We start from the raw sequence: 26,975 nt of genomic DNA, 5'->3' as shown, positions 1-26,975 counted from the left end.
TGCTGTGTGCTGTGTCTACAATCTTGAATCTCCAAGGGCCTGAGAAGAGCTGGCCCCCTGTCTGCAACCCAGGGACATAAAGGTTGCCCAAGGACTACAAGACCCTGCTGTGCCCCCCCCCCCCTGAAGCTGCTGTGTGGCGAGGAGATCGTGAAACCCTGTAGTCTGCCTGCCCAGCGCGTGGGCTGCTCTCTCTCATCTGCTTGAGAGCGCCGCGCTGACCCAGCCTGCTGAGGGGCCACGATCGGCGTATTCATCGACACGCGTGTGTGTGGGGCAGCCCGGAGACTTGTGGGCCTTCCCAGTGCAAGGCGCACTGAAAACGACTGTGAGCTGTGTCACCACCGCGGCCCGGGGGCCAGGAATACCCCCCCAAGATCGCCGATCGTTGGGGAGCTGAGGCACCAAAGAACGAAGGCGCCGCGCTCCCATTGGTGGAGGGAGCCGAGCCCCCTCACTAACGCCGCGACGGGATTGGCCCGTGCGGCGCAGTGTCATCAGTAGTGGTGGGCCGTGATTGGCCCAACGAGCGGAGCGTCATCGGTTGCCTGTCCCGGGAGCCGCTCTGCCAGTGGCTGACTCCCGGGTGTAAGGGGGCTCGTCTGGAGAGCCGCGACGGTATTGGCTGCCTCGACTGAAGCTGCCGAGGAGCCGAGAGATCACCGCCGGGACCGGGGAAGACGGAGCAGACCTCGCCGAGGGATCTTACCGAGTGCTCCAGCCCCCGGCCTGCCGTCTCTGCTCCCCGCTGCTCTCTGACGGACCAAGAGAGGCGGAGAGCGTCTTGAGACCGGCCGGGCTGGAGCGCTAGTGAGCGTTTCCCCCGCGAGGTGCGCCGGGGGGCCCGACACCGAGCCCAAGAGAAGGAGACCCCCTTCCCCCCAGCATCCGGGTGAGACGCGCAGGAAGCGCTTAGAGTCCCTGACACCAGGGGCTCGTTGTAGGGGCCTATGTTGTTTGACGCTGGCATTGTTTACCCTGCTCTTGGGAGAGCGCTTGATTAGGAATCAGTGGCCATATTTTTAACTACTGATTTAAGGGACTTGAGACTATACATGTTTTTGCATAAGAACTTCCTATTTACAAGCAACATTATTAAGATTAAGTGCAACCCGTAAAGATAAAAAGCAACCGCTTTCTAAAGAAGTGTTTATCATGCAACTGCTTTATTTACTTGCTGAAACTAGATAAAGTTATATATTTTTATAAAATATACTTACCTGTGTGGTCTCAGTTTGTGGTGGATTGGGGATTATTGTTGTGTTAAGTGCAAATGTTATCCACATTGCCTCTGTTTAGCCTAGACTGCTCGCGCCATGCTACCTAGAGGGTGAGCAGGGGTTATCTCAGAGGGTTATTCCTTCACCCTGACTGGAAGCAAGGGTCCCTACTTGGTCTAAGGTACTTACCTCTGCTAACTAGAGACCCCGGGTTCTAACACCGGGAATATTGCAATAGTAGATTATAAGGCGATTTCTGAAGAAGATGAGTTATCTATTGACTCCCCTTCGGAGAAAACCATTGAATTTGCCATTAGGGATATGCGCTCCTCTGGAGCAATGGGTCCTGATGAACTTCCCATCTCAGTACTGAAACAGGATCCTATCTCTTGGAGTAAGATTCTTTTTCCCTTATTTAGATCTTGCTTCATCAGTAAAAATGTACCCTCTTCTTGGAAAGGGAGCATATTGGTCCTCTTATTTAAAAAGGGTGATAGGGATAAGCCAATGAATTATCGTCAGATAGCTCTCCTTGATGCCATTGGAAAAGTTTTTGCCAAATGCCTCTTCTCGTTAATTTCGGACTGGGTCGAGGAGAATCAGATATTACCCCTTGAACAAACTGGTTTCCGTAAGGGACATGGCACATTGGATAACCTTACAGCCCTTCAGGATATTTCGGATAAATATATAAGAGTTCGGGGGGGAGGAGTGTATGCGGCCTTTATTGATTTCTCCACAGCTTTCGACAAAGTTGACCGTCCTTTGCTGTGGAGAAAATTGTTTGGTTTGGGCATGCCCCCTCTCCTATTAGATCTGGTGCGTTCTCTACATACGGACACTTGGTGCCGAGTTTTACAGGGGGGAGAAAGGGGTTTATCGCGGGTTATCCCATCTATTAATGTACTAAAACAAGGGTGTCTTCTTGCACCGTTACTCTTTTCCCTCTATATTGCTGATCTTCCTGCTGCCCTTTCATCCTGTGTTGGCATTGCCCCGGTAGTGGGGGGATACTCCATTTCCTGCTTGCTATATGCAGACGACATTCTTATCCTAGATTTAACACCCAAGGGATTGGCCAATCGTCTGCAGGCTTTATACCTTTTTGCAGAGTCACATTATATGAGGATAAATGCCTCTAAAAGTAAAATCATGTGCATTACAGGGAAGAAAAAATCCAAATCTGAGAATTTTGGTTGGGCAGTAGGTGGTCAGAAACTGGAGGTGGTTAAGACATATTCCTTTTTAGGAAAAATTATTTCATCCAACTTGAGTGAGAAACCTCATATTGACAATAATTCTCGTAAAGCCAGATCCCAAGTCTGAGTGCCCTTTACTCCGCCACAGGGAGAAGACTTTTTGCTTATTTATTGGAGGTTTTTAGGGCAAAAATTCCTCCAACTCTTTTGTACGGAATGGAACTGGTAGATATAAAGCATTGGGGTTTTCTGCAGACGGTTGAAGGACAATTATTAAGGTCTATAACATCTCTTAATTCGGCTTGTACAGTGTCCGCCTGCAGACTGGAATTCGGTCTCAGTAGCAGTTGGGCGCAGGGCCTATCAGCGTTAGTTCGATGGGTTGCTTGCCTAGCTAGAGGTGAATTGGGGTCTTTGAGATATCTTCTTAAGGGGGAATTGTTTCGTAATTTAAAAGAGTACTCTCAAATAGTTAAGAATTTCAGAAAGGCTGTGGCACTTCTTGAACTAGAAGAGAGTACTCTTTTTACATTCTCTCCTACCCAGCTAAAATCCCTCTTGAAGCAGGCGTCTTGGGGTTTATGTTTTACGTTGGACAAAAAATCCACGCAAGTAAAGAGGGGAGGTGATCTCCTTGCTAATTCTTATTCTATGAAGCTTGCTCAACCCTATGTCGCCTGGAATTTACCTCATAGTATTCGGAGATTTTGGTTTCTTTTAAGGCAGGACTTGTTGCCCCTGAATATTCTTTTGGCAAACTGGTATGGATCTTCTTCTACATGTAATTTCTGTAATGCATCTGTTCAGGAACGTACCCATATACTGTTTACATGTCATGCATTGCGTCCACTACGATTGAAGTGGTTAAAGCCAATATGCCTGCAATTGGGTATCCTTAATATGAACTCTTTTTTACAGGCCTTATATACTCCTCCCAATGAAATGTTTTGCTTCAATATTTTTAACTTTTTTAAATGTTTCTTAGCTATTTATTGATGTAATATGGAGGTTCGTGACGCTGATTTTCTTGTGTTATGTAAAAATGCTGTAGCTGTTATTTTTTATTTAGAGAAAAGTGTATTTGTATCCGTTGTATTTTGTTTTATGTGGCCCTCTTCGGAGTGCCAAAAACATAATAAAATAAATTGAAAAAAAAAATTGAAATAAAACAAGCATTTTCAATGCAACAGGTCTCACATTTACTCGAGTTTGAGCTATTGGCATTGTAAATGATGATGCCTTTTATTTTTGTTTTTAAAACATAAATTCAAGGCATTGTCATTTATAATGCCAATAGCTTAAACTTGCGTAAATGCGAGAACTATTGCATTGCAAATGCTTGTTATAATTACCTCGGACAGTCCTCATAGTCCTTGTGTCTGCTCAGTTTTAATGTGTAAATGTCAGCATATTTGCTGCAGTCATGGGGTTGTGGCAGTGAGCGGAGAGCTCAGCCTTGTGGATAGGGTAGAGTTATTTTTATTTCCCTCAGTGTTCTAATTTCAAGTCAACATGTACTGTTAATGTCATAGCGAGTCGTTGCATTATGTCATGACCGAGGTAAAGGCGACCTCCGACCATTATTGATGTAAATTGTTGAAGTGCGTCAACCAAATTCAATAGAATGTGCTAAATATAGACTTTTAAATGCCTACTTTCCTCGTGACAATAGCCATTCCGCGGGAGACGCGCCCTGAGCATAGCCTGCTAGAGAAGTCACTTGCCTGAAATGTGCGGTCTCGGCTCGCATTGGCACATCGGGAAGTGGGACAGTGCAAACAAAGTTGAGGATTGTCCCGCCCCGTATCCAGGCGGCTCAGCCCAGTTGTGACTAATATCCGTCCCATAAAGAGCCAGGATTTGCAGAAAGATACCACCAACAACGTTCAAACCAGATGAACCACCTGGGTGGGCGAATAGGTAGAGTGCCTAATAGGGGAAAGGTGAGGAACTAGAAGCAAAAAGTCAGCAAGGGTGAGTAGGTAATACCAAGAAGGGACAAAGGGGGTAAGAGATCAACAAGGGGCGCAGCACATACAGCAAGAGTTCTGGCTTTGGGGAGGAGGCATGAGCTCGGGGTGAAAAGCGAACAATGAGGGTATTCACTGATGTGTAACATCACACCACCCACTAGCCCCTCGTGAGCACCAACTCGACCCACCCCCAATAAATAAACCAAGCGCGTCCATTAACGTCAGTGGACCGCGCTCCCCAAAAATTTAAATAAATAAACCAAGTGCATCCGCTAAAATCAGCGGACTGTGGTCCCAAAAAAATTCAATAAATAAACCAAGCGCGTCTGCTAAAGTCAGCGGACCGCGCTCCAATTAATTACATAAACAAACAAGCGCGATGAAAGCGGCCAGCCTGCGTCAAATCAATGAGGAAGTGAAAAAAGCATTTCAAAGTGAATTCATTTAGGGCTCAAATATAGTGCTTTCCGAGTAATTGAAGGAGGCCGTGTCCCTCCGCAAGTAAATGATCCAATCCCGGTGGGCAGGGCCAGAAGCGGACAGGGTGGCAACCCTCAGTGTAATGATTGCTTCCGGGGCAATCATTACACTGTGTTTTGCATAATCAATGATGCAAAACGACACTCACGAATCAAAAATGCAGACGGAGCAGCAAAACGACTTCTGGAACCGTATCGATTCCAAGAAGCCCTCGCATGGCGAAACCTAAAAAAAGAGAAATGAAGGAGACCTATAAACGGAGATAATGGAAAACTGAGGACTGGCCCACCACTTATGCCTCTGAAGCACATTCAAGGACGGATGTGGAGATGGGATCACACAAAGTGACATCACTCACAGGACGGTCGAGCAGGTGGCTGTAATAGACTGACCCATACATGCTGGCATAGGCTGAAATAGAATGTTAATGAGAGGGAGAGAGAGAATTAATGAATGAATGAGAGTGCGAATGAGAATGACAGACCAATAGCTGAAGAGGACTGGCACAAAGAGAGAGAGAGAGCGATAGATATGTGATTTTTTATTACAAGGGCCTGGCAGGCAGAAAAAGCTGTCAGGCATATCTAAAAGTACTTTATTACGCACCCAGTTAAACTACTGTGCATAAGATTGAAAATATCTACAAAACTACATTTAGAAAAGCAATTAGCAGCTTCCCCAGGGTTTATCAGAGAGGGTGACCGACATCGAAAACCTTGCCTGCTGTGGTCATCTGTTGGATTTTATTTAAGAAAAGACATTTCTATATGCTTAGCATAGTAAAATATCCATCCACTCCTGCATGCACATTGACTTTACCATTTTTATTCTATGAAACAATTAGACCTACTGCCTTTGTAATAGCTTTCCATAGTACACAGATCAGATATATGGTATCTGATATAATGTTTCTTAACTAACCAATCAGTCTTATAGCCTTCATCATTGGTGCTGTCACCATATTCAACTCTGGCCTACTTAATTAAGCAGATGATTTTCCACAAGTCACTCATCAGGCATATTGTCCTAAAATTACAAACACGTAAACAGCTACAGTTAACAAAACAATATAGAACGCCTCCTAAGAGGGCCTAACTAGAATGATCACGGTGCAAATGTTCAAAGTCAGAGGGGGTCAAAAGCAACAAAACCCTCATCTGATGTGGGAAAATTTGTGATTCTATGTAATAAATTATCTGTAAACAGGCTTTCACAGTGCAATATCAATCTACCCTTACATTGCTTTTAACCTATGTTTTTATAACAAATAAGTCAAGACTCTGCCTTTGTCATAACGTTCATAATAAACAGATCAGCTGTCTGGCTTCAGACATAACTTTTCCCAATGAACCAATCAGGTTTGTTAAAATAACCAATTCAGGACTACTCTGTTGAACATAAGCTTTATCACAAGGCGTTAACCAAGGATCCAGTCAAAAAATTACAAATAAGTAAAAAATTACTGTTGGTAAAATAATTTACATTATTCCCTAAAAAGGTCTAACGGTGATTATCACAGTGCTAATCTTCTACCCTGAGGAAGTATAAGAAGGGGTAATCTACACAAAATTCTTTGCCTACTACCGTAATCTGTGTGATTGCATGCAAGAAAATATCTGTCTACCGGTTTTAGCAAAGTATATTAACAATCCACCCATAAAGACCTCTTTGATTTAACGTATGCTTTTCACAATAAATAAGTCAGGTCCACTGCCTTTGCCATACCTTTTCATAATAAACAGATCAGACCTATGGCATCTGACATATGGCATCATTTGCTTGTCACCACAAAGAACCCGGCCTATTGTATTCAGCATAAGTTTATTAACAAGCTCAGCAGTAGAGTGTTGGTGATGCCCATCAAAAATGAAATATGAAAACAAATGGATTTCTTCAATCTATTTTTTCTCTGTTTTATATTGGTACAGTGTAAGAACCCTAATCATTCCCTGGACTGTACACTGTTTTCTTACAAAATCAGACATTATTTTGAAAGCCAGTGATACTTAAACCCTTTAATCTATTCTCTGCCCCCTGCGAAATGGAGTATCAATGTCCAGGAATATTACACCTTCCTCATCTGGTGTCCTTGGCAGCCCACTAGACTATGGGTAGTGTGTGCATTTTTACTCAGAGTACAGGCCAGATCTTAGAGCAAAGTGATATGGACACACTGGCTTTGGAACGGCAAGCTCGGAAGACACAGGCAGAGGTATCGCCCTATTTCCCTGCTACCAGTCCCAGGCACAATTTTGGAAAAACACTTAAACTCTCACCTTAGCGCTGTCTAAAGGATCATATGTTGCTTGATGGCTCGCAGCATGGCTTAGAAGCCATCATAGCACGAAGACCGCGCTAACTGCAGTATTCAACAATATCCGTGCTCAGGTTGATGCAGGGCATACTACGCTGTTGGTTCTTCTTGATCCTACCGCAGCTTTTGATACCCTGTCTCCTTTGAGGCTGGTGAAACGGCTCAAGGAGATAGGGATTGGGGGCATGGCACTCAGGCTCCTTACCTCCTTCCTCAGTGATTGTGCACAGATAGTGAAAATTGGCCAATTCCACTCGGCTCCTAACTCTTTGTTATGTTGAGTTCCGCAGGGCTCCTCCTTGAGCCCGACTCTTTTTAATATCTATGTTGTCCCGCAGGCTAAGGTCGTAAGATCCTTTGGACTGGAGGTGTTGTATTATGCTGATGACACACAAATTATGGTGTCCATTACCCACCGCATTAGGGAATCTGCCACCAATTTTAAAAACTGTATGCAGGCAGTCTCAAACTTAATGGGGAAAAAACCGAGGTCCTGATCTTTGGTAATCAACATAACATTTGGTCTAACGATTGGTGGCCAGATACACTTGGTGGCTTTCCTGGTCCTGTATCCCACGGGAAAAATCTAGGGGTTATAGTGGACAGTTCTCTTTCCCTGAGCTTGCAGATCAGTAGAACAGTGTCCACTTATTTTGGGATATTTAGGATCCTTAGAAAAATTTCCCAGTTCCTTTCCTTTGCCTCACGAATGCAGGCAGTTATTGCCTTAGTAATGTCTAGACTGGACTATTGTAATGCCCTCTATTTGGGCTTTAACAAAGGCCTGGTGTGACGTTTGCAGCTTGTGCAGAATGCTGCAGCTAGGCTGGTGATGGATCTTCCAAAATACCACTCAGTCTCGGCTTCCCTTATCATGTTGCACTGGCTTCCTCTGGGTCGAAGAATTCTGTTTAAAACCCTATGCCTGACCCACAGTGCTTACTATGGCCTAGGCCCTCAATCAATTAATAAGTGTAATTATAAAGCGCACTGCTTACCCGTGCGGGTCTCAAGGCGATAAGGGGAAAGGTGTGCCGCTACTGCTCGAAGAGCCAGGTCTTGAGGAGTCTTCTGAAGGTGAGTACGTCTTGGGTCTGCCGTAGGTGGGTAGGGAGGGTGTTCCAGGTCTTGGCCGCGAGGAAGGAGTAGGATCTGCCACCGGAGGTAGTTCGTTGGATGCGTGGGACCATGGCGAGGGCGAGGCTGGCAGAGCTGAGCTGGTGGTTGGGGGTGTAGAAGCTGAGTCGGCCGTTGGGGTAGGCTGGTCCGGTGTTGTGGAGGGCTTTGTGTGCGTGGGTGAGTAGCTTGAAGGTGATCCTCTTTTCGACGGGTGAGCCAGTGTAGGTCTCTCATGTGAGGGGTGATGTGGCTGTGGCGAGGGACGTTGAGGGTCAGTCGGGCGGAGGCGTTTTGAATGCATTGCAGTCGTCGTAGGTGCTTGGCCGGGAAGCCTGCGTAGAGTGCGTTGCGGTAGTCCAGTCTGCTGCTAACGAGGGCATGGGTCACTGTTTTTCTTGTTTCGGTGGGGATCCACTTGTAGATCCTGCGAAGCATGTGGAGGGTCTTGTAGCAGCAGGAGGAGGAGACGGTGTTGACCTGCTTGGACATGGAGAGAGAGGAGTCGAGGATGAATCCCAGGTTGCGTGCGTGGTCGGTGGGTGTCGTGCTGTTCCCAGCGTGGTCGGCCAGCAGGAGTCGTCCTAGGCTGAGGGGGTGGTTCCGAGGATGTGGACCTCCGTCTTGTCCGAGTTCAGCTTCAGTCGGCTGTTCCTCATCCATTCGGCGACAGCCTTCATTCCCTCGTGGAGGTTGGTTTTGGTGGTGTCCAGGTCTTTGGTGAGGGAGATGATCAGCTTGGTGTCGTCGGTGTAGGAGATGATGTTGAGGTCATGCTGGCAGGCAACATGTGCGAGGGGGGCCATGTAGACGTTGAACATCGTTGGGCTGAGGGATGATCCCTGGGGTACGCCGCAGATGATGTCAGTGGCTTCAGAGCGGAAGGGGGGAAGGCGGACACTGCCGGTGAGGAAGGATGTGGTCCAGTCCAGGGCCTTCTCTTGGATTCCGGCTTCTTGGAGGCGTGTCTTTAGTGTGCGGTGGCAGACCGTGTCGAAGGCGGCTGACAGGTCCAGGAGGATGAGGGCTGATAATTCGTCATTGTCAAGTTGGATCCTGATGTCGTCTGTTACGGCGATGAGGGCCAACTTGGTGCTGTGGTTTCTTCGAAATCCAGACTGGGATGGGTCTAGGGTGTTGTTGTCCTCGAGGTAGCGGGTCAGTTGCGTGTTGATGACTTTCTCGATGACCTTCGCCGGGAATGGGAGCAGGGAGATGGGCTGGAAATTCTTGAGGTCCTTGGGGTCCGCCTTGGGCGTCTTGAGAAGGGCGTTGATCTCGGAGTGCTTCTAGCTTTCCGGGAATGTGGCTGTCTCGAGGGAGATGTTGATTACTTTCTGTTGTTGGGGTGGGATGGCTGCGTCTGCTGTGTTGAATATGTGGTGTGGGAAGGGGTCTGACGGTGAGCCTGAGTGGATGGAGTTCATGATCTTGCGTGTTTCGTCGCCGTTGACGTTGGTCCAGGAGGTCAGGCGGTTAGTGCAGGTGGAGTTCGCAGGGGGGTGGGGTCTGGCGTTGTCGGGGCGGTCGAGATGGTGAAGCTGTTGTGGATGTCAGCGATCTTGCGGTGGAAGAAGGTGGCCAGCGTGTCGCACAGTTCTTAGGAGGGTGGGATGTTGCTGATGTTGGCGCTTGGGTTGGAGAGTACTTTCACAATGCTGAAGAGTTCTTTGCTATCATGAGCGTTGTTGTCCAGGCGGGTTTTGAAAGACAATCTCTTGGCTGATCTGATGAGCTAGTGATGTCTGCGGGTGGCTTTCTTGTGGGCTGCGTGGCTGTCCGGTGTTCCTTCGTGGAGCCATTTCTTCTCCAGTTTCCAGCATGTTCTTTTGGAGGTCTGGAGTTCTTCGGTGAACCAGGTGGCTTTCTTGCTGGTGAGGCTGTTGGAGGGTTTCTTGAGCGGGCGAGGGTGTTGGCACATTCGTCTATCCATTGTCTGAAGTTGCGGGTGGTGGTGTCTGGGTCGTTGGGGTCGGTGGGTGGTTTCTGGGCGAGGGTAGTGGCTAGCTGGTCTTTAGTGACTTTGCTCCAGCAGCAGCGGGCGGCTGTTGGGTGCGGTGGCGCGTAGTGGGCTTCTTGTAGGTGAAATGGACGCAGCGGTGGTCTGTCCAGTGGAGTTCGGTGATGTGGTCGAAGGAGACGTGGGTGCTTGTGGAGAAGATGGGATCAAGCGTGTGGCCGGCGGTGTGGGTGGGTGCGGTCACGAGTTGTTTGAGGCCGAGGTTGGTAAGGTTGTCGATCAGGGTGGCGGTGTTGGCGTCATTGTTGTTCTCGAGGTGGAAGTTCAGGTCCCCGAGGAGGATGTAGTCCGTGGAATCGAGTGCGTGGGTGCTGGCGAGGTCGGCGATGGAGTCGCTGAACTGTGGGCAGGGTCCGGGGGGGTCTGAAGATGAGGGTTCCTCTGAGGGTTGTGTTGGGGTCGGTGTGGATCCGGAAGTTCAGGTGTTCGGCGGTGCGGAGGGTGTCGTCTGAGTGTGTGGAGTGCCAATATAGATGAATTAAGCTGGATACATTTTTTTAATAAGAAAATAACTTCCCAATTCCAATTGATCGAGGAGTTTGGATGTCTCGACCCCCAATGTAAAATGGAGCCAGTCGAGAAGTGTGACCCTCCTGGTACAAGGGATACACCAGGCACTATGAATATTAAGTTATGGTCGGTAGACAAAGTTAAAAAAGTTTTACTTAAAATTAGATCAAACGGAGCACCTGGCCCTACTGGATTCCCAACGCTATTTTTAAAGCTAAAATTGGGTATTGGCCAGAGTTATTAACGCTCCTCTTTAATGATATACTTAAGTCAGGCTACATTTCGGATTCATGGAGGGGAAGTATTATACAGCCGATCTACAAAAGAGGGCCCCAAGATAATCCTGCAAACTATCGATTAATTACCCTCACAGACGTAGATGCGAAAATATTTGCAAGCTGTCTGCTAGAGGATTTGGAGTCTTGGGCGGAAAGAGAAGAATTGATCCCTATTTTTCAGACAGGATTTAGGAAGGGGGAATCGACTTTTACCAATTTGATTTTATTGTCTTTATTAGGAGAAAGAGCAATATGTAGGAAACAAAAATTGTACATCTGTTTTATTGATTTAAAAGCCGCGTTTGATTCTGTACCCAGAAATATTCTTTGGACAAAGCTAATGAATTGGGGTATATCAGAAACTAAATGATTAAATTATTGTACTCCAATACCTGGGTGCAGGTCAAAATTGGCGACGGCAGACATACTACCCGCCGCCTCGAAACAAAGGTAGGCTCCTTGTCTTTTGAATTTATTTATGTCTGATCTCCCAATCCATTTTAATGATGTAAATTCACATTCCCCCTCTGTATTAGGTAAAGAAATCAAATACTTACAGTATGCCGATGATACCATTTTATTGAGTCAAACAATGATAGGATTAAAAAGATTAATAAATTCATTTAATATATATGTAACTCAAAATGGTTTAACAATTAATATAAAAAAAACAAAAATAATGTTAATAGGGAAAGGCAAACTTGGGGCAAAGGTCATGAATATCAATGGTTTGTCTGTTGACTGTGTAAAAACTTATAAATATCTGGGAATTACATTTGATGACAGACTGTCATTTAGACAGCATTTTAATAACTTAGAGGCTAAAGGTACCTCACTTGCCTTCGCTTTTCGAAAATTAAGAGACAGATTAGTATGTCCTAATTATGACCACCTACTTAAAGTCATGAAAGCAAAACGTATTCCCTCCCTGGACTATGGGTCCATAATTTTTAAGGGCAGAGACGTGAAAGTATTGGAGGGCATAGTGGCAAGGACATATAAATCAGTCTTTAGGATTCCTAGGCAGACCTCACGTGCCAATTTAAGATTGGAATATGGCCTAAGGTATCAGCTCTTGGTGCGTCAAGCTTCATTTTTAAAAACACTATTGGCATTATCTCGAGCCGAGGAGGGCACGCTGGCCAATATGTGCTGGAGCGAGATTTCGACCAGCAAATATACTAGAAGCTGGCAGGAGTATTTAGCTGAGTGTCTCCTAAATTCGAAAGACGAAACAAGAAGTAAAATGGTTTATAAAAAAGTAATTATTACAATCGTTGCCTTGTTGTCAGAAGTGTTGGATAAAGATGAGTTGAGGAAAAAAAAAACACTTTTGGTCTATTGCCAAAAATGAAGGTCCAACCTTATTTACTCTTTCATCAAAAATCCCTAATTAAAAAGAAATGTATTTTATTAAGGTTTGGAATTTATCCAACCAACGATGGAACCCCCAAATGGGAGTCCAAATGGGCATCAAATATTTGTCAGCTTTGTGGGCAGTATGAGGAAACCTTGCTGCATATGGTAACATTATGCCCAAAAATGTTGCAGGAAATGAAAACGATTTTAAAACCAATTTTTTAAGAAATGGGACTTAGAACTTGTAGATCTGCATTAATATTCTGCTTAAGTGGTGTCAACGTCTATATTATACAGCAGTTTGTAAAATTCATGCTTAGAGTGGAAAAGAAATTATGCATGGTTGACACCCAAAGTGAAAGTTAAATTTGTTACGGTTGTGAAACGATGATGTTGCAGTTTTTAAAGTACGATGGAAAATTTTTGGGCACTTTTTAATTGTGTTATTTGCTTGTTTTTAGAGTACTACTTTTAAATAATGTTTTGCTTACTATGTTTTCTACTTTTATTGAATGGCGTATGTGCAAATTATCCCCGTATAATTGTCACCCTCTATAGACTGTTTTAAAAATTAAGTAATAATTCCAAATTATCCCGAACTGGAAAAAGTTAATGAATTGTGGTCAACTTTTTGCATTGTATCCTTGTATGTCCAATTAGTTATTGTGTTTGGTTTGTATTTGTTTTTGTACTTTCTTGTAATGGTTTTAACCCCTTCCATGCTGGTGACGGAACCGTTCCATCATCATTCACGGCTGAGCTGTGCTGATGACGGAACGGTTCCGTCACGACCGCGCCCTGTTCTGGAATGTCCAGCACAGGGCGTGGCAGCGGCGCCGCGGTCAAGGTGTTAATTAATCAACAAATAAATAATAAATATAGTTGAATATCTTGCATTTTAAAAAAAATATCCTGCCATGTTTTAAAAGAAGTCCCACAAAGATAGCTATCCTAAAACGTTAACCAGAATGTATTACGTGACTTACAACACAATGAATATTTTCTTTCCAGGGTATAAAGCACATTGATCATTTTGGCCTTGTCTGCCGTGAATGCATCGAGCCGGGCATAAATCAGTACGTCTGCTACGTGTTCCAGTGCGCGAGCGAGGCTCTGGTGAGTAAAGTGCGTCATGCACACTATACGTCTTCCTGTCATAACTTCAGAACGAATTGTGGGATGCTTGAGATGCCCTTAAGAGCAGGTTAGTTTAAAAAACAAACCTCGTGTTTTTGTTTATATGAGGAATACAGAGTAGGCTTTTAGAAATGCCTCAAAGTTCTGTTGCTGTATAAACAGTATTTTGTGTGACTGGGAGCCCAAAGCACGTTGCGCAGCCATGTCAGATGCAGCGTTTTAATGCAGTAAGTAGACCGCAGATATCTAAACATACATTTTAAGATATTTCATTGAGCCTCATTCACCGCAATGCTTTTTTCCCCCACGTACTGCAGGCAGAGGTAAGCTGCGTAGGCCGCTTGACAAGGTTACATTTCTTTTCACAGGAAAGGTTGGAGAACAGTTGTTTCAGTTCTTATTTTTTTGGGGGGGAGGGGGAATTAGGCTCTCGTGTTTTAAAAAAAATATATGAACATGGTTATAATTGTGTGCATTTAATTTACTCCTGCATGAAAATTCCACTATACTTTTTTTGGTCTTTGGGATGCCCTTTCCTGAGACTGTACGAAAGTGTGGTTTTTTTACCTATGCCTCTATGAAGGATTTCACAATGAATGATAGCTTTGGGTAAACCAAAATTTATTCGTTTATCCTGACAATTAAGTCTATCAGTTTCATTCAATTTAAGTTTTAGATTATTTTAGTACAGGCAAGCCAAAGGGCATTATCAACTTCATGTGCTGCCATATAGTGCCGCATTGCACAATTAGTAAAAAAACAAGTCATAAATATAGTAAACACATTACTACACAAGAAAACAATACATTAATGAACAAATGAAAAGTGTCAAAGTGCTCACAATTTTAGTAAAACATGGAACTATTACTCAGTAATACAGTATCAATCAAAGATGTCGAATCATCTCTTGAACAAAAAGCGGTGTAGAAATTATTTCAAACCAATACAAAGTTCAACCACTTATGTACAGAAAAAGAGTTAAGCATAAATCGCTTGCAGTAAATGTCAATCAATTTAAATGCCGACGCGTTTCGAGTCCCGTGGGTAAATTAAAAGACTCTCATCAGGGCTGTATGAGTCTGGTCCATGGAAACTATTTACAAAACAGAAAAAACTAATTTTACCTATCAAGTCCTCAATCCATTAATTATTTACAAGAAACTTTTTACACATGGTCAAGGTGCAGCATACCTGGTGATTTCAAAATCCAAGGCTGCACTTGTAGTGAACTGTGGTCTAGGCCGTGGCTGCTCACTGCAACAGAGTGGTATTGTTTAGGACAATGTGTGTGTGCTGCTGGGGCAAAGCTAAAACAGAAGCGGGAATAATTTTTACCTGTCGCGTTTTCAACGAACGATGCTTCTAACTTCCTGCCACCAATAAATATCTTCGTGCGGATCACGTTTTCTGCAACAGTTCAAACATGTGTTGTAGAGCTTGCACATATTATGTTTAAATTGTGCATTGTCGGAAAAAGAGTAACTGACTTACTTTAAACGCGACCCAGGGCGGGCTTCACTGCCGCTGCATATTGTCGAGTGTATTTAAATTCTGTGAAAACATGGAGGCGGAAAAGGGCGTGTGAGCCTAACTCCGTGGTTAGTGCTGGCAAGATAGTTATTTCATTATTTGTGCATTACATTGAAGCCTACCTTCGTTTTGGTTTTTTGGAAGCGTATCCTCTATGCACACAAACGCGGAATCAATCTCCTCACAGGATGGACGTTCGAATCTCCGGGTTTGGAAATGGATCATGTGATCCTCATGTGACCTGTGGGGTTGTGGGAACCTGGGAAGCTGACTGGTGTTTCCTGGGAATAGTAGTTCCACCTAGGTTCTGCGCGTTTATCACGCTCTGTTTATTTCACTGAGACAATTCAACCCATTGTTCACACTATCAAATTTCATGATAAGATAGGCTTCTTTTTGAAGTAGAGCCGTCTCAACATTAGTGTAGTGTTTCGGATCAATCCAAAACAGTATTGTCCACCTGAAATCATTTTCACTGTGATTGCTATTCACGAAATGTTCCACCATGGGCGCAGTCAGTACTTTTTTCTTTATCCGTGAATGATGTTGCGTGATCCTTACATTAGCCGCCTGAGTAGTCTTCCCTATATACACTTTGTTGCAAATGCACACCACAGCGTAGACCACGTTCTTAGTTTTACAATTTGTAAAAACATCGTGTTTCCATGTCACACCATTATGAGAAAAGACATTTCCTTCTAATGTCCCCGCACATGAAACACGGTTGCCACACTTGCGGTGCCCACAGATTGGTTTTAAATTCCACTGAGCTATGAGATCACATTTTTGCTTTGGGATAGAGCTGTCAGCCTTAATCAGATGTTGCCCTATACTTTTATTTTTGCACATGGCAAAAATAGGTTTTTGAAGGGGGGGTTCCAGTGTTTCCAATAAATGCCAGTTATTAAGAATGATGCGCTTGAATTGGTTCGTGTGCTGACCGTAGGTCGACACGCAGACCAATTTGTCAAGCTCCTCCTTCTTCTTCACTTTTAGCAAAGTGTCCCTTGGAATGAATCTTGCTCTTTTTTTCGAGTGTGAAAGCAACTTTTTGGGGTAACCCCTATTCGCCATTTCTCCGCAGAATAGAGAAGCATGTGTCTCGAAGTCCAACATGGTCGTGCAATTGCGCCTTATTCTTAACAGTTGCCCGTAAGGCAAATTCTCTCTTAGGCATTGTGGGTGTGAGCTTTTGTAATGCAGAATAGTGTTTCTGTCTGTGGCTTTTTTGTGAATCGTCGTGAAGAGCGTTCCATTGTTACTGCCTACTGTGACGTCTAGAAAAGTCATTTTTTGATGATCAGAATTCAATGTGAATTTTATGTCATTATGTCGAGAGTTTAGCCAAGCATGAAACTGGTCTAACTCGGTCTGGCTCCCCTGCCACAGGAGCCAGACATCGTCAATGTAACGTAACCACTGAAGTATATTGTCCAAAAATGGGTTATTGTTATATATGAATCGTTGTTCGTATTGATCCATATAGAGCACTGCCAGCTCCGGCGCATAGGGACAACCCATGCCTGTCCCCTTGATTTGAATATAGAACTCATTCTCAAATTTGAAATAATTGCTTCGTAGCGTGATTTCAGCCAATGACACAATGAATGACGTGGGTACCCTATGTGGTCTCTCTCGTTGGTCCAGATATACTTCTATAACCTCTAACGCCTCATCCTGAGGAATTTGGGTGTATAGAGAGGCCACATCAAGTGTTACCATCAGTTGATTTTCTTCATTGAATGGTTCCCCTTCTATTTTGGTAATGAAGTCTGTCGTGTCGCGAAGATGTGATTTCACCTGCACTATACACGGTTTTAAGAAAAAATCGATGTACTTAGATACAGGCTCTAGAGCAGAATCGCAGCCCGAAACAATGGGTCTGCCTTGGGGTACCTGTGCATTTTTGTGTATTTTAGGCAAAAAATACAGAACCGGTGTTCTTGGCAATTTCTTGTTGAGATATTCGAACTCTCTGGGTCCCAGGAAGCCCTCATCCAACCCAGTCTTTGATATTCGAAGAATTTTGTCTTGGATTGCATGTATAGGGTCCTCCTTAGACGGCCTATACCAATCACGGTTATTGACATGTGACTGCCCTTCTGTAAGGTACATGGAGAGTGGCCACAACACAACAGCCCCACCCTTGTCAGCCTGCTTGATTATGATTGATGTGTCAGATTTTAGATCACTGATTGCTCTGGTCATTCCCTTACTGATGTTATTTTTCATAAACCTTTTAGTTTTTTCAAGTTTAGTGAGTGATGATAGGACCGTTTGTTCGAAAGCAATTATTTGTTTTGGAATATTTTGAGTCGGTGTAAACTTTGACTTGACTCTCAACCCAGTAGTTTCATTACTAGACGTCACTTCGGCAGAAGCAAAGAAGGCCTTCAGTCGTATTTTGCGACAGAAATTTAATGCTTCCAATTTAAGTTTGGTGAAATCTGTTTTTTTGTTTGGGACAAACTTGAGGCCGAGGCCTAAGAGCATCTCCTCATCTTTCGTGAGTTGTTTGTCCGAAAGGTTAACTATAGTGGACACATTTAGTTGTTGTTGTAAGTCTTGTTGCGGGTTCGCATGTCCCATGGCTGCTTGAAGCGGACACGCGATTGCCCGCGCCTGGCTAAAAAAGAAGAAGAAGAAGCGGATGAGGCACCTCGTCTTTTCGAATTATTCTGCCTCGAGTCGTTAGAGGAGTCAGATGAAGTTGTATCAGAAAAAGTGAGGAACCTATTTCTTGATCTACCCTGGTAAGAAGTAAGGGCCCCCCGTGACTCTCTTGACGTGTAAAAGTCTTCTTTAAGGAAGGGATACACTTGTTCAAGTTTAAAGGATTTAGAATCCCTATCAAATTGAGATGATTTAATGGTAAGGATGTTATCTTTAAAAACCGCAATTTCCTTCTCAATTTTCTCAAGAAGCGCTTTTGCTTCAGTGACAGTTTGGGTATCGTTAATGGTTTTAATCAGTTCCTCTATTTCTGACTCTTCTTGGCTGCAGATCCGTTGTGCTGTCTCTATGGTATGCACCATTAGATCTCTGCTGCACTTAGTATTTATTTGACTAAATCCCTTCTTGTATTCTGTGTCTTCAATAAAGATGACAGGGATATTCTTGACCTGGAGGCCCCACGGAATAGTCCCTGCTTTGAGGTGTTTTAGCAAAAAATGGCCGTGCAATTCTGTGCGGATATGTTTTTTTTGGAGACGTATTAACTTATCAGCCTCATTTTGTTGTTTCGCTGAGGTACTGAGGGTGATTGAGGAAAACGGAGAGGACGCAATGAGGTACTGTATATGGCTTTCCGTGAAGGACAACGTATCTTTGTCTGCCATACTATGCAGGAGACAGCTCTCCTGCGCAAGAATGAATCTTTATTGTTGTGTGTAGGAAAGACACGTGTATGTCAATCCCCACCCACTCGGGTAGAAGCCCGCTCAAAGAATAAGAAAGACTGGGGGTTGGGCCCGCTGGGGAAGAGGGTAGGTCGGGCCACTGTAAACTGAACGAAAGTGTTTTTTTTTTACCTATGCCTCTATGAAGGATTTCACAATGAATGATAGCTTTGGGTAAACCAAAATGTATTCGTTTATCCTGACAATTAAGTCTATCAGTTTCATTCAATTTAAGTTTTAGATTATTTTAGTACAGGCAAGCCAAAGGGCATTATCAACTTCATGTGCTGCCATATAGTGCCGCATTGCACAATTAGTAAAAAAACAAGTCATAAATATAGTAAACACATTACTACACAAGAAAACAATACATTAATGAACAAATGAAAAGTGTCAAAGTGCTCACAATTTTAGTAAAACATGGAACTATTACTCAGTAATACAGTATCAATCAAAGATGTCGAATCATCTCTTGAACAAAAAGCGGTATAGAAATTATTTCCTGAGACTGGCAGCACTTTATATAGAAGCTGCAGTGGCGTAACTCAGGCCCTTTCAACCCTGCGTCACAGTTGACCCCCCAAATCTCCATGGGGTCCACAACCCTTCCACGGGGTCTCTTTGAGACCAAGCCCAGTGGATACCTCGGAGATATGGGAGATCTTGTCACATTCTGCAGGGGAGGAGCAGCATTTTGCATTAGGTCACTGAGAAGCTGTTAATATGTAGCCATACCTATGTCTAGGCCCCACCTACTAGAAATGATCTTGTCTGCTTCCCCTCCATTCTCTTTGCTCCAATCAGAGAGAGAAGAATTTTGCCGCTTGTATCTGGGATGCTGCGTGTCGGTTAATATTTGTCTTTTACTGTGGGACAGTGGAGGAGATGATGCTAGACTGCTGGTCCAAGGGGAGCCTCATGCTGATAGGAGTACCTTTCCCACAATATGATCCTGAAATATCCATGACTAAAGTAGCCTTAGAGGATAGATGGGGCTAGTCTCAGTTCCACCTTTTTTTCCCAGTAGAGATGGGCGAGCCTCTGAAAGCTCGAGCCTGAAGCCTGGCTCTGGCTGAGATCGAGGTCAGTGGTGGCTGGCATGTACCGAGGGTGGTGGAGCGGGTGACACAAAATAAATAAATACATAAATAAATAAAACACACTTACTTCCTGCGTGACCCAACGTCCTTCTCCTTCGGTCTTCTCTCAAGGCAGGCTCTAACGCGATCAACTCCCCTAACCAATCCTGTCACTAGTCTCACCAGCGTGAGAGCAGCACCAGGATAGCAGGGAGCAGCCTCAATCAGCGCTCTCAAGAGCATTGGAGGCCTGTGCTTTCTCTAACCCAGCTGTCTAATATAGTCAGGTTAGAGAAGTTTAAAATTCGCATGTCTGGCTGGCCGTCGCAAGACGTCTGGCCGGCCGTCGCAAGACGTCTGGCCAAAGAGACATGCACATTTTAAACTTTAGAGCACAGTTCCCTGCTGCCACTCAGCAGCACTGACCCCGCCCCGTCCTGTCACTCAGTTCGGAATGGGTTGGTTGCTGAAAAAGAAAATAGTAATAAATAAACGTTATTATTGTTTTATGTTTCAGCTCTGGCTTGGGGCTTTTCTTTGTGGGCAACACTCTTCCGCTCAAATGGTGGTGCTGCCCTGCTCGAGGACCTGTTGGAACCTGGAGCCCATAACGAGCCGAGCGTTCGTGTGGCTTCTGCCTCCCTCCCTCCCTCCAACCAGGATGTGGCCTTACTGTTAGAGCTCCCAGCTGTGGAACTGGGAAACTAGTTGTGAGTCTCAAGTTGGCTCAACATCCTGTGATTCTGAGCTAATCACCTAATCTGACCAGGCCTATAAAACAATGCATGTAACCTTGTGTAATGAAATTGGTGCTTATGTGAAGCTTTCTGCCTTCGGATTGAATTCAGGATATATTTAAAAACTTCCAAAAAATACACTAAGGTAAAAACAAAGAATTAACATAAGGAAAGGTAAATAGATATCCATTTACTGGCTGATTTTTACAAAGTGAAACAGAAAGCTTAGATAAGTCGCGGCTGCTCTGCATCAATTGTATGATACTAGGCAAGTATTTAATTTCACCGAAACGTTTCTCTTCATTATTGTGTATGAAGGTACTTTTAATGATCATATTTTTAGTTTGGGTCTGGCTTGGCTCTCCCTGTTAATTTGTCGCCTCACCCACCTCTAATCGCCAGCAGCATCTTCTTAACCGCATGCCGCTAGCGGTTTTCCCGCTGCGCGCTGCGTTTTTAAAAATACCGCGTTACATGACGAGCTCAGCTTGTCATCAGCGTACGAGCGTCGTCGCTCATGACGAGCTAAGCTCGTCATGAGCGCGGAAGGGGTTAAGGGACATAGTTCTCCATATAAATACTTTGCAGACGACAGCGATTTTTCTTGCCTTCAAGGCATTACTTTTGCCAATAAATAGCAAAAGCATTCACTTTTACACAAGCAACACATTTGTGGCAAGTCAATGTATGAGCAGCTTCTACATGCAGTGCGCGTTTCACTCCCAATCCTAGGAATGGATATACCAGTGATAGAAAGTGTAGTGTGCTTTTCAAATGATTTTTGGGACCACTGCAAATACAGCAAACTGTATTGGTATTAAAAATTGGTGGCTTCAATTGAAGCACTGGTATGCACCGACAATAACAGAGCATTAGGAGCAAAAAAGACAACATTATATTCTAGGATATTGCTTTGCCTTTTTAAAACAAAACTAAATTTTGAAATGTTATGAATTTCCCATTAAAATTGAATTTCGTTTTTTGTAGAATTTTATGTTTGCTTATTGAGTAAAATATTTTGTAATTTGTGTATCTGTTTGAGGTCTTCTTATTTCTGTATTTTTGTTTTCAAGTTTTCGAGCCTAAAATCTTAGAGATTACTAAGGCTGGGGTCCCCACTTTCCGGTAGTGATTTACTGGCATCCACCGAATTCAAATGGTTAAGAATCGCTAATGAATTAATAATCATTGGTGAGCTTGTGGGCGAGACCGTTCACTTACCCTGACCGCTCTTTCCAGCCCAGAGGGATGGCAGAGGGGACCCAGATAGCACAAATGATCCGGGGCCATGGCTGCCAGGTGCCAGAGTGCATCCAGCTGCCTTACACCTTTTAAGAGAGCAGGCTCTGATGGAAGTCTACCATAAGCCTGAACACCTTTCACCAGACACAACAGGTGCAGACTGCAACATGCGCCCATGCTGCAGAAGGAATCAGTAGCAGGGTTTGACGTGGCCTACTGTTTCTCGCAAGCTGCTTGTCCACGCGGAGCTGTGGGGCTGGGGCGCATAGGAACCCAGCAGCTACACTTTCACAGATGGAACATGAGGGGCCTTCACTGTGAGTGGCCTCTTAATTCCAGTGAGACCAGTAACAGAAGACACTTTGGACCTGGTGGTTTTCACCTGAAGACTCCATCTGCTGGAGGAGCTACTGGGACAAACTCCATACTTCTCAGAATGAGGCCCAGAGTACAACAGCAGGAGAGATTGCCAGCATCCAGGCTTGGCTTCCAGGCCTCATAGGAGATGCAGCGCTGGGCCATCCCTTTTACTATTCTTTCCGAAGGACCTTTTTCTATTGACTGAGGTGTAAAGGGAATTAACTCTTCATCAATTTAATTAATGGTGCAATACATTTGGCTACACCATAAGGACCAGGAATCCATATTTATAGCTAAGAAATGTTATTCCAACTTAGCAGTCAGGTTAAGGTAAACAAATCTTAAAAGCCTTGCTGTAAATATACAAATAACTTCTGGGTAACTCAACCTCCTAAAGAAGTTCCGGTGTATCAGAATAAGACCGACAAGAAGTTCAGTCACAGCAATACAAAATATCAATAACAGAGTTTGATACTCAGAGAAGAGTTTCTGTTTTTCTCTTCTATAGCTGGTTAAAGTCCAAAATCATCTAGATTAAGTACAAACTAAGAGGATGGTATAAAGCCATAAAATGATCTAAAAACAAAACATTAAATCTTATAAGGTGGTAATCGCATCTAGTTTGACGTAGTATAGACTAAGGATTTCCTTAGAAATTCGGTGATATACTTTATGAAAGAAGGAGAGAGTTCAAGAAAAACTATTTTTGGCAATTTGGTAATTAAATGCTTGCATAGTAATTTCTCAGTTAATTTTCACTGCCACTGGAACTCTCAGCCAGCTGTGCTGCCTAAAGAGGAACAAACACGTGTCTTGAAGAGACAGGCACCACACTAAGGTGTAGGAATAGGGAGATTGACATAATAATAATAACTTGTTTTTTATATAAAACTTCATAACCTAATTCTGCCATTTCGACGCAATGCAACAGTTGATATTATTGCCCAATGTAACGGTACTCAATTTACTGACATCAGAAAGGTGGAAGACTGTCAGCGTTGCGGGGATTCAAACTTGTCTACTCGGTGAACCATCCCGCAAGCACCATCCACTTGATTGGTCTTAAAATAGTGCTAATAAAAATATATGTTAATTTATTATTGTATGCACCTCCCATAGTGAAAACGTCCATTTGAGCATTGAGTGCACTTTGTAAAGGCCGACTGAGCGGATGCGGCAAAGATTACAAGTAGTGGGTAAAGAAAGTGTAAAGAGAATGAGTTGATCAAGGTTGGGTGTTGTGTGCGGTCGGTAGCTGGAGACAAATTATTGAAGTAGCAGGATGGGGTGTTAGAAGAAATCCTAAATTTAGGTGCCTTTTAATCGACAACATGTTTGATTATTGTCTAAAAAATGACCATTAGTCTGCAATTCTTAGACTCTGGAACAAAGAGTAGCAGGTTCGGTTCTTAGTTCTCCCTAGTATTCAGCAGGGACATCACATGGAAATCATGTGTTGAGAGTTTTTCATTCTTTGGGAGCACAGATTATCGCTTCTTGTAGAACTTAGTGTTTTTGTTCACATGAGTTTGTGGTCATGGCTTTTCAGTGTGAAGTAAGCTCCAAGTTCCACTGAGAGTACACAGTTAACGGGGTGGAAGGTCTTAGCTGCTGTTCCCACGACCCATGCAGATGGAAGATCTTGACAGTACGGCATTGAATTGACCAGTTGAAAAAGGACAAGCTATTATGATCAATAACTTGTCTAATAAGTACTCTTTATACTTTAATAAATCATGTTTGAATTGTGATATTTCAAATCTTGCCTGCTGCAAATCTTTTTATGCGTACCAATTTGTGTATTTTCATGTGTTTGTGTTCTCCTTGATGTTGTGTTTGTTTTGCTTAGGTTGATGAGGTGATGCTGACTCTAAAACAAGCTTTTAGCACTGCTGCTGCTCTACAAAATGCCAAAACTCAGATCAAGCTGTGTGAAGCCTGTCCTATGCACGCTCTGCACAAACTATGCGAACGCATTGAAGGTACGCCTCGCTATTTATGCAGACCATTCAATGGCAACATTTTCTATTAATATTAATAATTACAGATTATTGTACTGGTTAGGACAAAGGTTGACATTCATAAAGGTTGCTGTGAATTGATCACAATTAATTCAAAATAGATTTCTGGACCAGATAACATAACAATTGCTGGGATGGATATCTGGTGTTGGTGCAAAATTGCAACTTGGAGCAAAATAAAACCTTGGCGCAAGCTTTGGTGAAATTTTGTGTGGGGATTAAGGATAAGTATGTTGAGCATGGATCGGGGTATGACTTTTAGAGAGAGTATATTACTTCCTGCATTTTGAATTTGAGAGTGCAATGATTTTTTTACTGAGTAAAAAAGAAACATTCCTAATGTTAATACTTTTAACTGGGAAAATACATTTTACATATTTCTTTTTTAAGTCTCTGAAAGTGATGATTGCTATAATTCACTCAGCTGTTGAAGCTGGAGATTCACAAAAATGAAAGTGGGTATTTTTCACTTTAAATTCAAGCTAGCCTGTCTGATGAGGGGTGATGCACTGAAACCGGTCCCAGGATGTTTATTTCTGGCCCAGGGAGGACCTGGCTTGGCCGTTTGGCTTTGACATTTCCCATGAGGAGCAGGGTCAAGACTAATTTGCATATGTCTGGGTCTAAACTGGGGTGGCATGGTGAGCAAAAGAATGATGGATTTAGTCTGGTTCTCTTGACTGGGGGTGAACATTTGATTTGCTCCGCATTCCGTCCATCATTTGTGTGTCTATTGCATGTTCTAAATGTAACTGGGATATTGTGTTTTGGGACATGCAGTTCAGTGTTTCATGCGCAAGAATAACCAATTTTGTGTGTATGTTTCACAAGTTCCAGGATGACTTACACATCAATTTATTAACAAGTTTACAATATACTACATTTAGAACTCAGAGCAAGACACATAAATAGTTATTAATTTCATACATGCTGCCTATTATAGTAAGCAGCAACATTTCTTACAGAGGCCACAGTACAAGAAGAGAAAGGTGCTATGGTCTATGGAGATGAGAGAGGTGGTTTTGGCGAGCCCAACACAGCAGCATCTGCCACCAGTCCAGTCATGATTACAACTGCATCCTTATCACCAAGGGTCCTGCATGGATAAGAGAGCAAGATCGCCTTGACATTAAACCGGAATTGCAAGATCACAGACACAACTGACAACTCATCTACATCACCAGAGGCTTCTGAGAAGACTGAGGGCTGCGTTTATGGCAATGTCCGCATGTTGAGTTGAGGGTCATTGGACACATCATAACCTCAAGAATTTCACACATTGGACAAATCAGTACTGACGGTGCATCATCAGCAGGAAAAGGCTGGGAGGGTTTTAGGAATGGGAGTTGGGGGGCTTAGAACGTGCACTAAACTACAGATTTAGAGCAGTCACTGAGAGACAGATGTCAGTGGCCATAAAAATGGAGACAATAACCGAGACAATAACTGCAATGTGTGCACACATTGAAGATGACTGTAGAACACCCATATACAGACCACTGTATGGTAGGTTACAAATTTTCAGTAGGTGAATGAACCAACTTGCCAGTGCCACAGGTATCCTATCATGGCACACCGGGGAGCCACTTGTGGAGGTGGGTGACGTCAGTGTGCACATAGTAACGGGTTGGTGCAAGTGACCTCTGCCTTGAAGGAGCTACAGACAGCACATGTTAGTGCTAGGAATAAGAGGCAGACTGCTGAAAGCAAGGAGGCCTCGAGCCTCACGAGTGCCTACAATGGCCAGTAGACTGCGCACCAGAAAGAGCGTCACACACAGGGATGGATTAGGACCAGGACCAGTGAGGGCTCTGTAGAGAGACGATGAAAGAGGCAGAAAGAAATACATGGATGATGCAAATAACGGGAATTATTTTTATAAGTTTATTTTAATAATTTCCTTTGTCACTGTTCTGTTGTGAGTGCTAAGTCCATAGGATTTTTTATACTGATGACTCATGAGCTGTGAATGTACAGAGATTTTGTGTTACTTATTGGGAATGCTTTTATCGGTTATATTTGACTGAAAGAATAATACTTACTATAGAGGTTGTTTGCTATGTGTGTTTTGTTTGCCATTCCCTCTTCTGCTTTATTGGCATCCAGGTTTGGGGTTGCTGACAAAGGTAGAGTTCTACATCCTCAGAGTCATCATTGAATCATTGTCTGGATCTATGAGTAGCCCTCCCCTCATTACAATTGTATGCAGGATTGCACAACAAGTGAGCATTTTGCATCAGGTGTCAGGCATATAATACTGACCTCCACCACTTTGGTGAAGGCAAAGGAATATTTCCCTTAGTAGTCCAAATATAAGTTCACTGCAGATTGGGTGTTTTTGCGAGCAAAGTTGTATTTATGCTCCCTATGTTAATGGGGATGCAGGTATGTGTTGGAAGTCATGGCCTAGTGGCAAGTATACAGTCATAATATCAAGTAAAAAATATAGAATGGGCAAAATATCGAGTTAAAAATATAGAATGGGCAAAATACCGAATGGACAGAATATAGACTACAAAAATATCGAATAGAATAGCAGTAATATCGAATCCAAAATATAGAATGGACAAAATATCGAATGGACAGAATATAGACAACACAAATATCGATGAACAGAATATAGAGAACAAAAATATCGAATTTTAGGTAAGTAAGTTAATATTTATATTTTTAATAATATGTAAGTGTTTACTTTCCCTACTGTTGCTCTCCTTGGAGTGGGAATAGTAATTTTTACCCTCCCGCTATGCAATGCTTTCCCTACTGTTGCCCTCCCTGGAGTGGGAATAGTAATTTTTACCCCTACGCTATCCAACGCTTTCCCTACTGTTGCACTCACTGGAGTGGGAATAGTAATTTTTACCCCTACGCTATCCAACGCTTATCCTACTGTTGGACTCCCAGGAGTGGGAATAGTAATTTTTACCCTCCCGCTATCCAATGCTTTCCCTACTGTTGCCCTCTCTGGAGTGGGAATATACATTTTTACCCCTACACTATCC

General features: G+C 43.5%; 1 protein-coding gene across 4 annotated transcripts in view; it reads left to right on the top strand.

Moving 5' to 3' along the window:
• The window catches only part of TBC1D4 (TBC1 domain family member 4), a 656,292-nt gene that overhangs the window by 431,864 nt on the left and 197,453 nt on the right, over positions 1–26,975 (top strand). For all 4 annotated transcript variants that reach the window (XM_078657429.1, XM_078657428.1, XM_078657430.1 and 1 more), the window contains 2 exons: positions 13,481–13,585; positions 23,802–23,934. In XM_078657429.1, coding sequence (XP_078513555.1) covers positions 13,481–13,585; positions 23,802–23,934 — 238 coding nt within the window. The remainder of the gene's footprint in view (positions 1–13,480; positions 13,586–23,801; positions 23,935–26,975) is intronic.

The sequence above is a fragment of the Lissotriton helveticus genome, chromosome 8 (genome assembly GCF_964261635.1).
Source record: "Lissotriton helveticus chromosome 8, aLisHel1.1, whole genome shotgun sequence".
In the NCBI taxonomy this organism is placed as follows: Eukaryota; Metazoa; Chordata; class Amphibia; order Caudata; family Salamandridae; genus Lissotriton; species Lissotriton helveticus.
The sequence above is the reverse complement of the archived record's forward strand: the minus strand, read 5'-3'. Positions and strand labels throughout refer to the sequence as shown.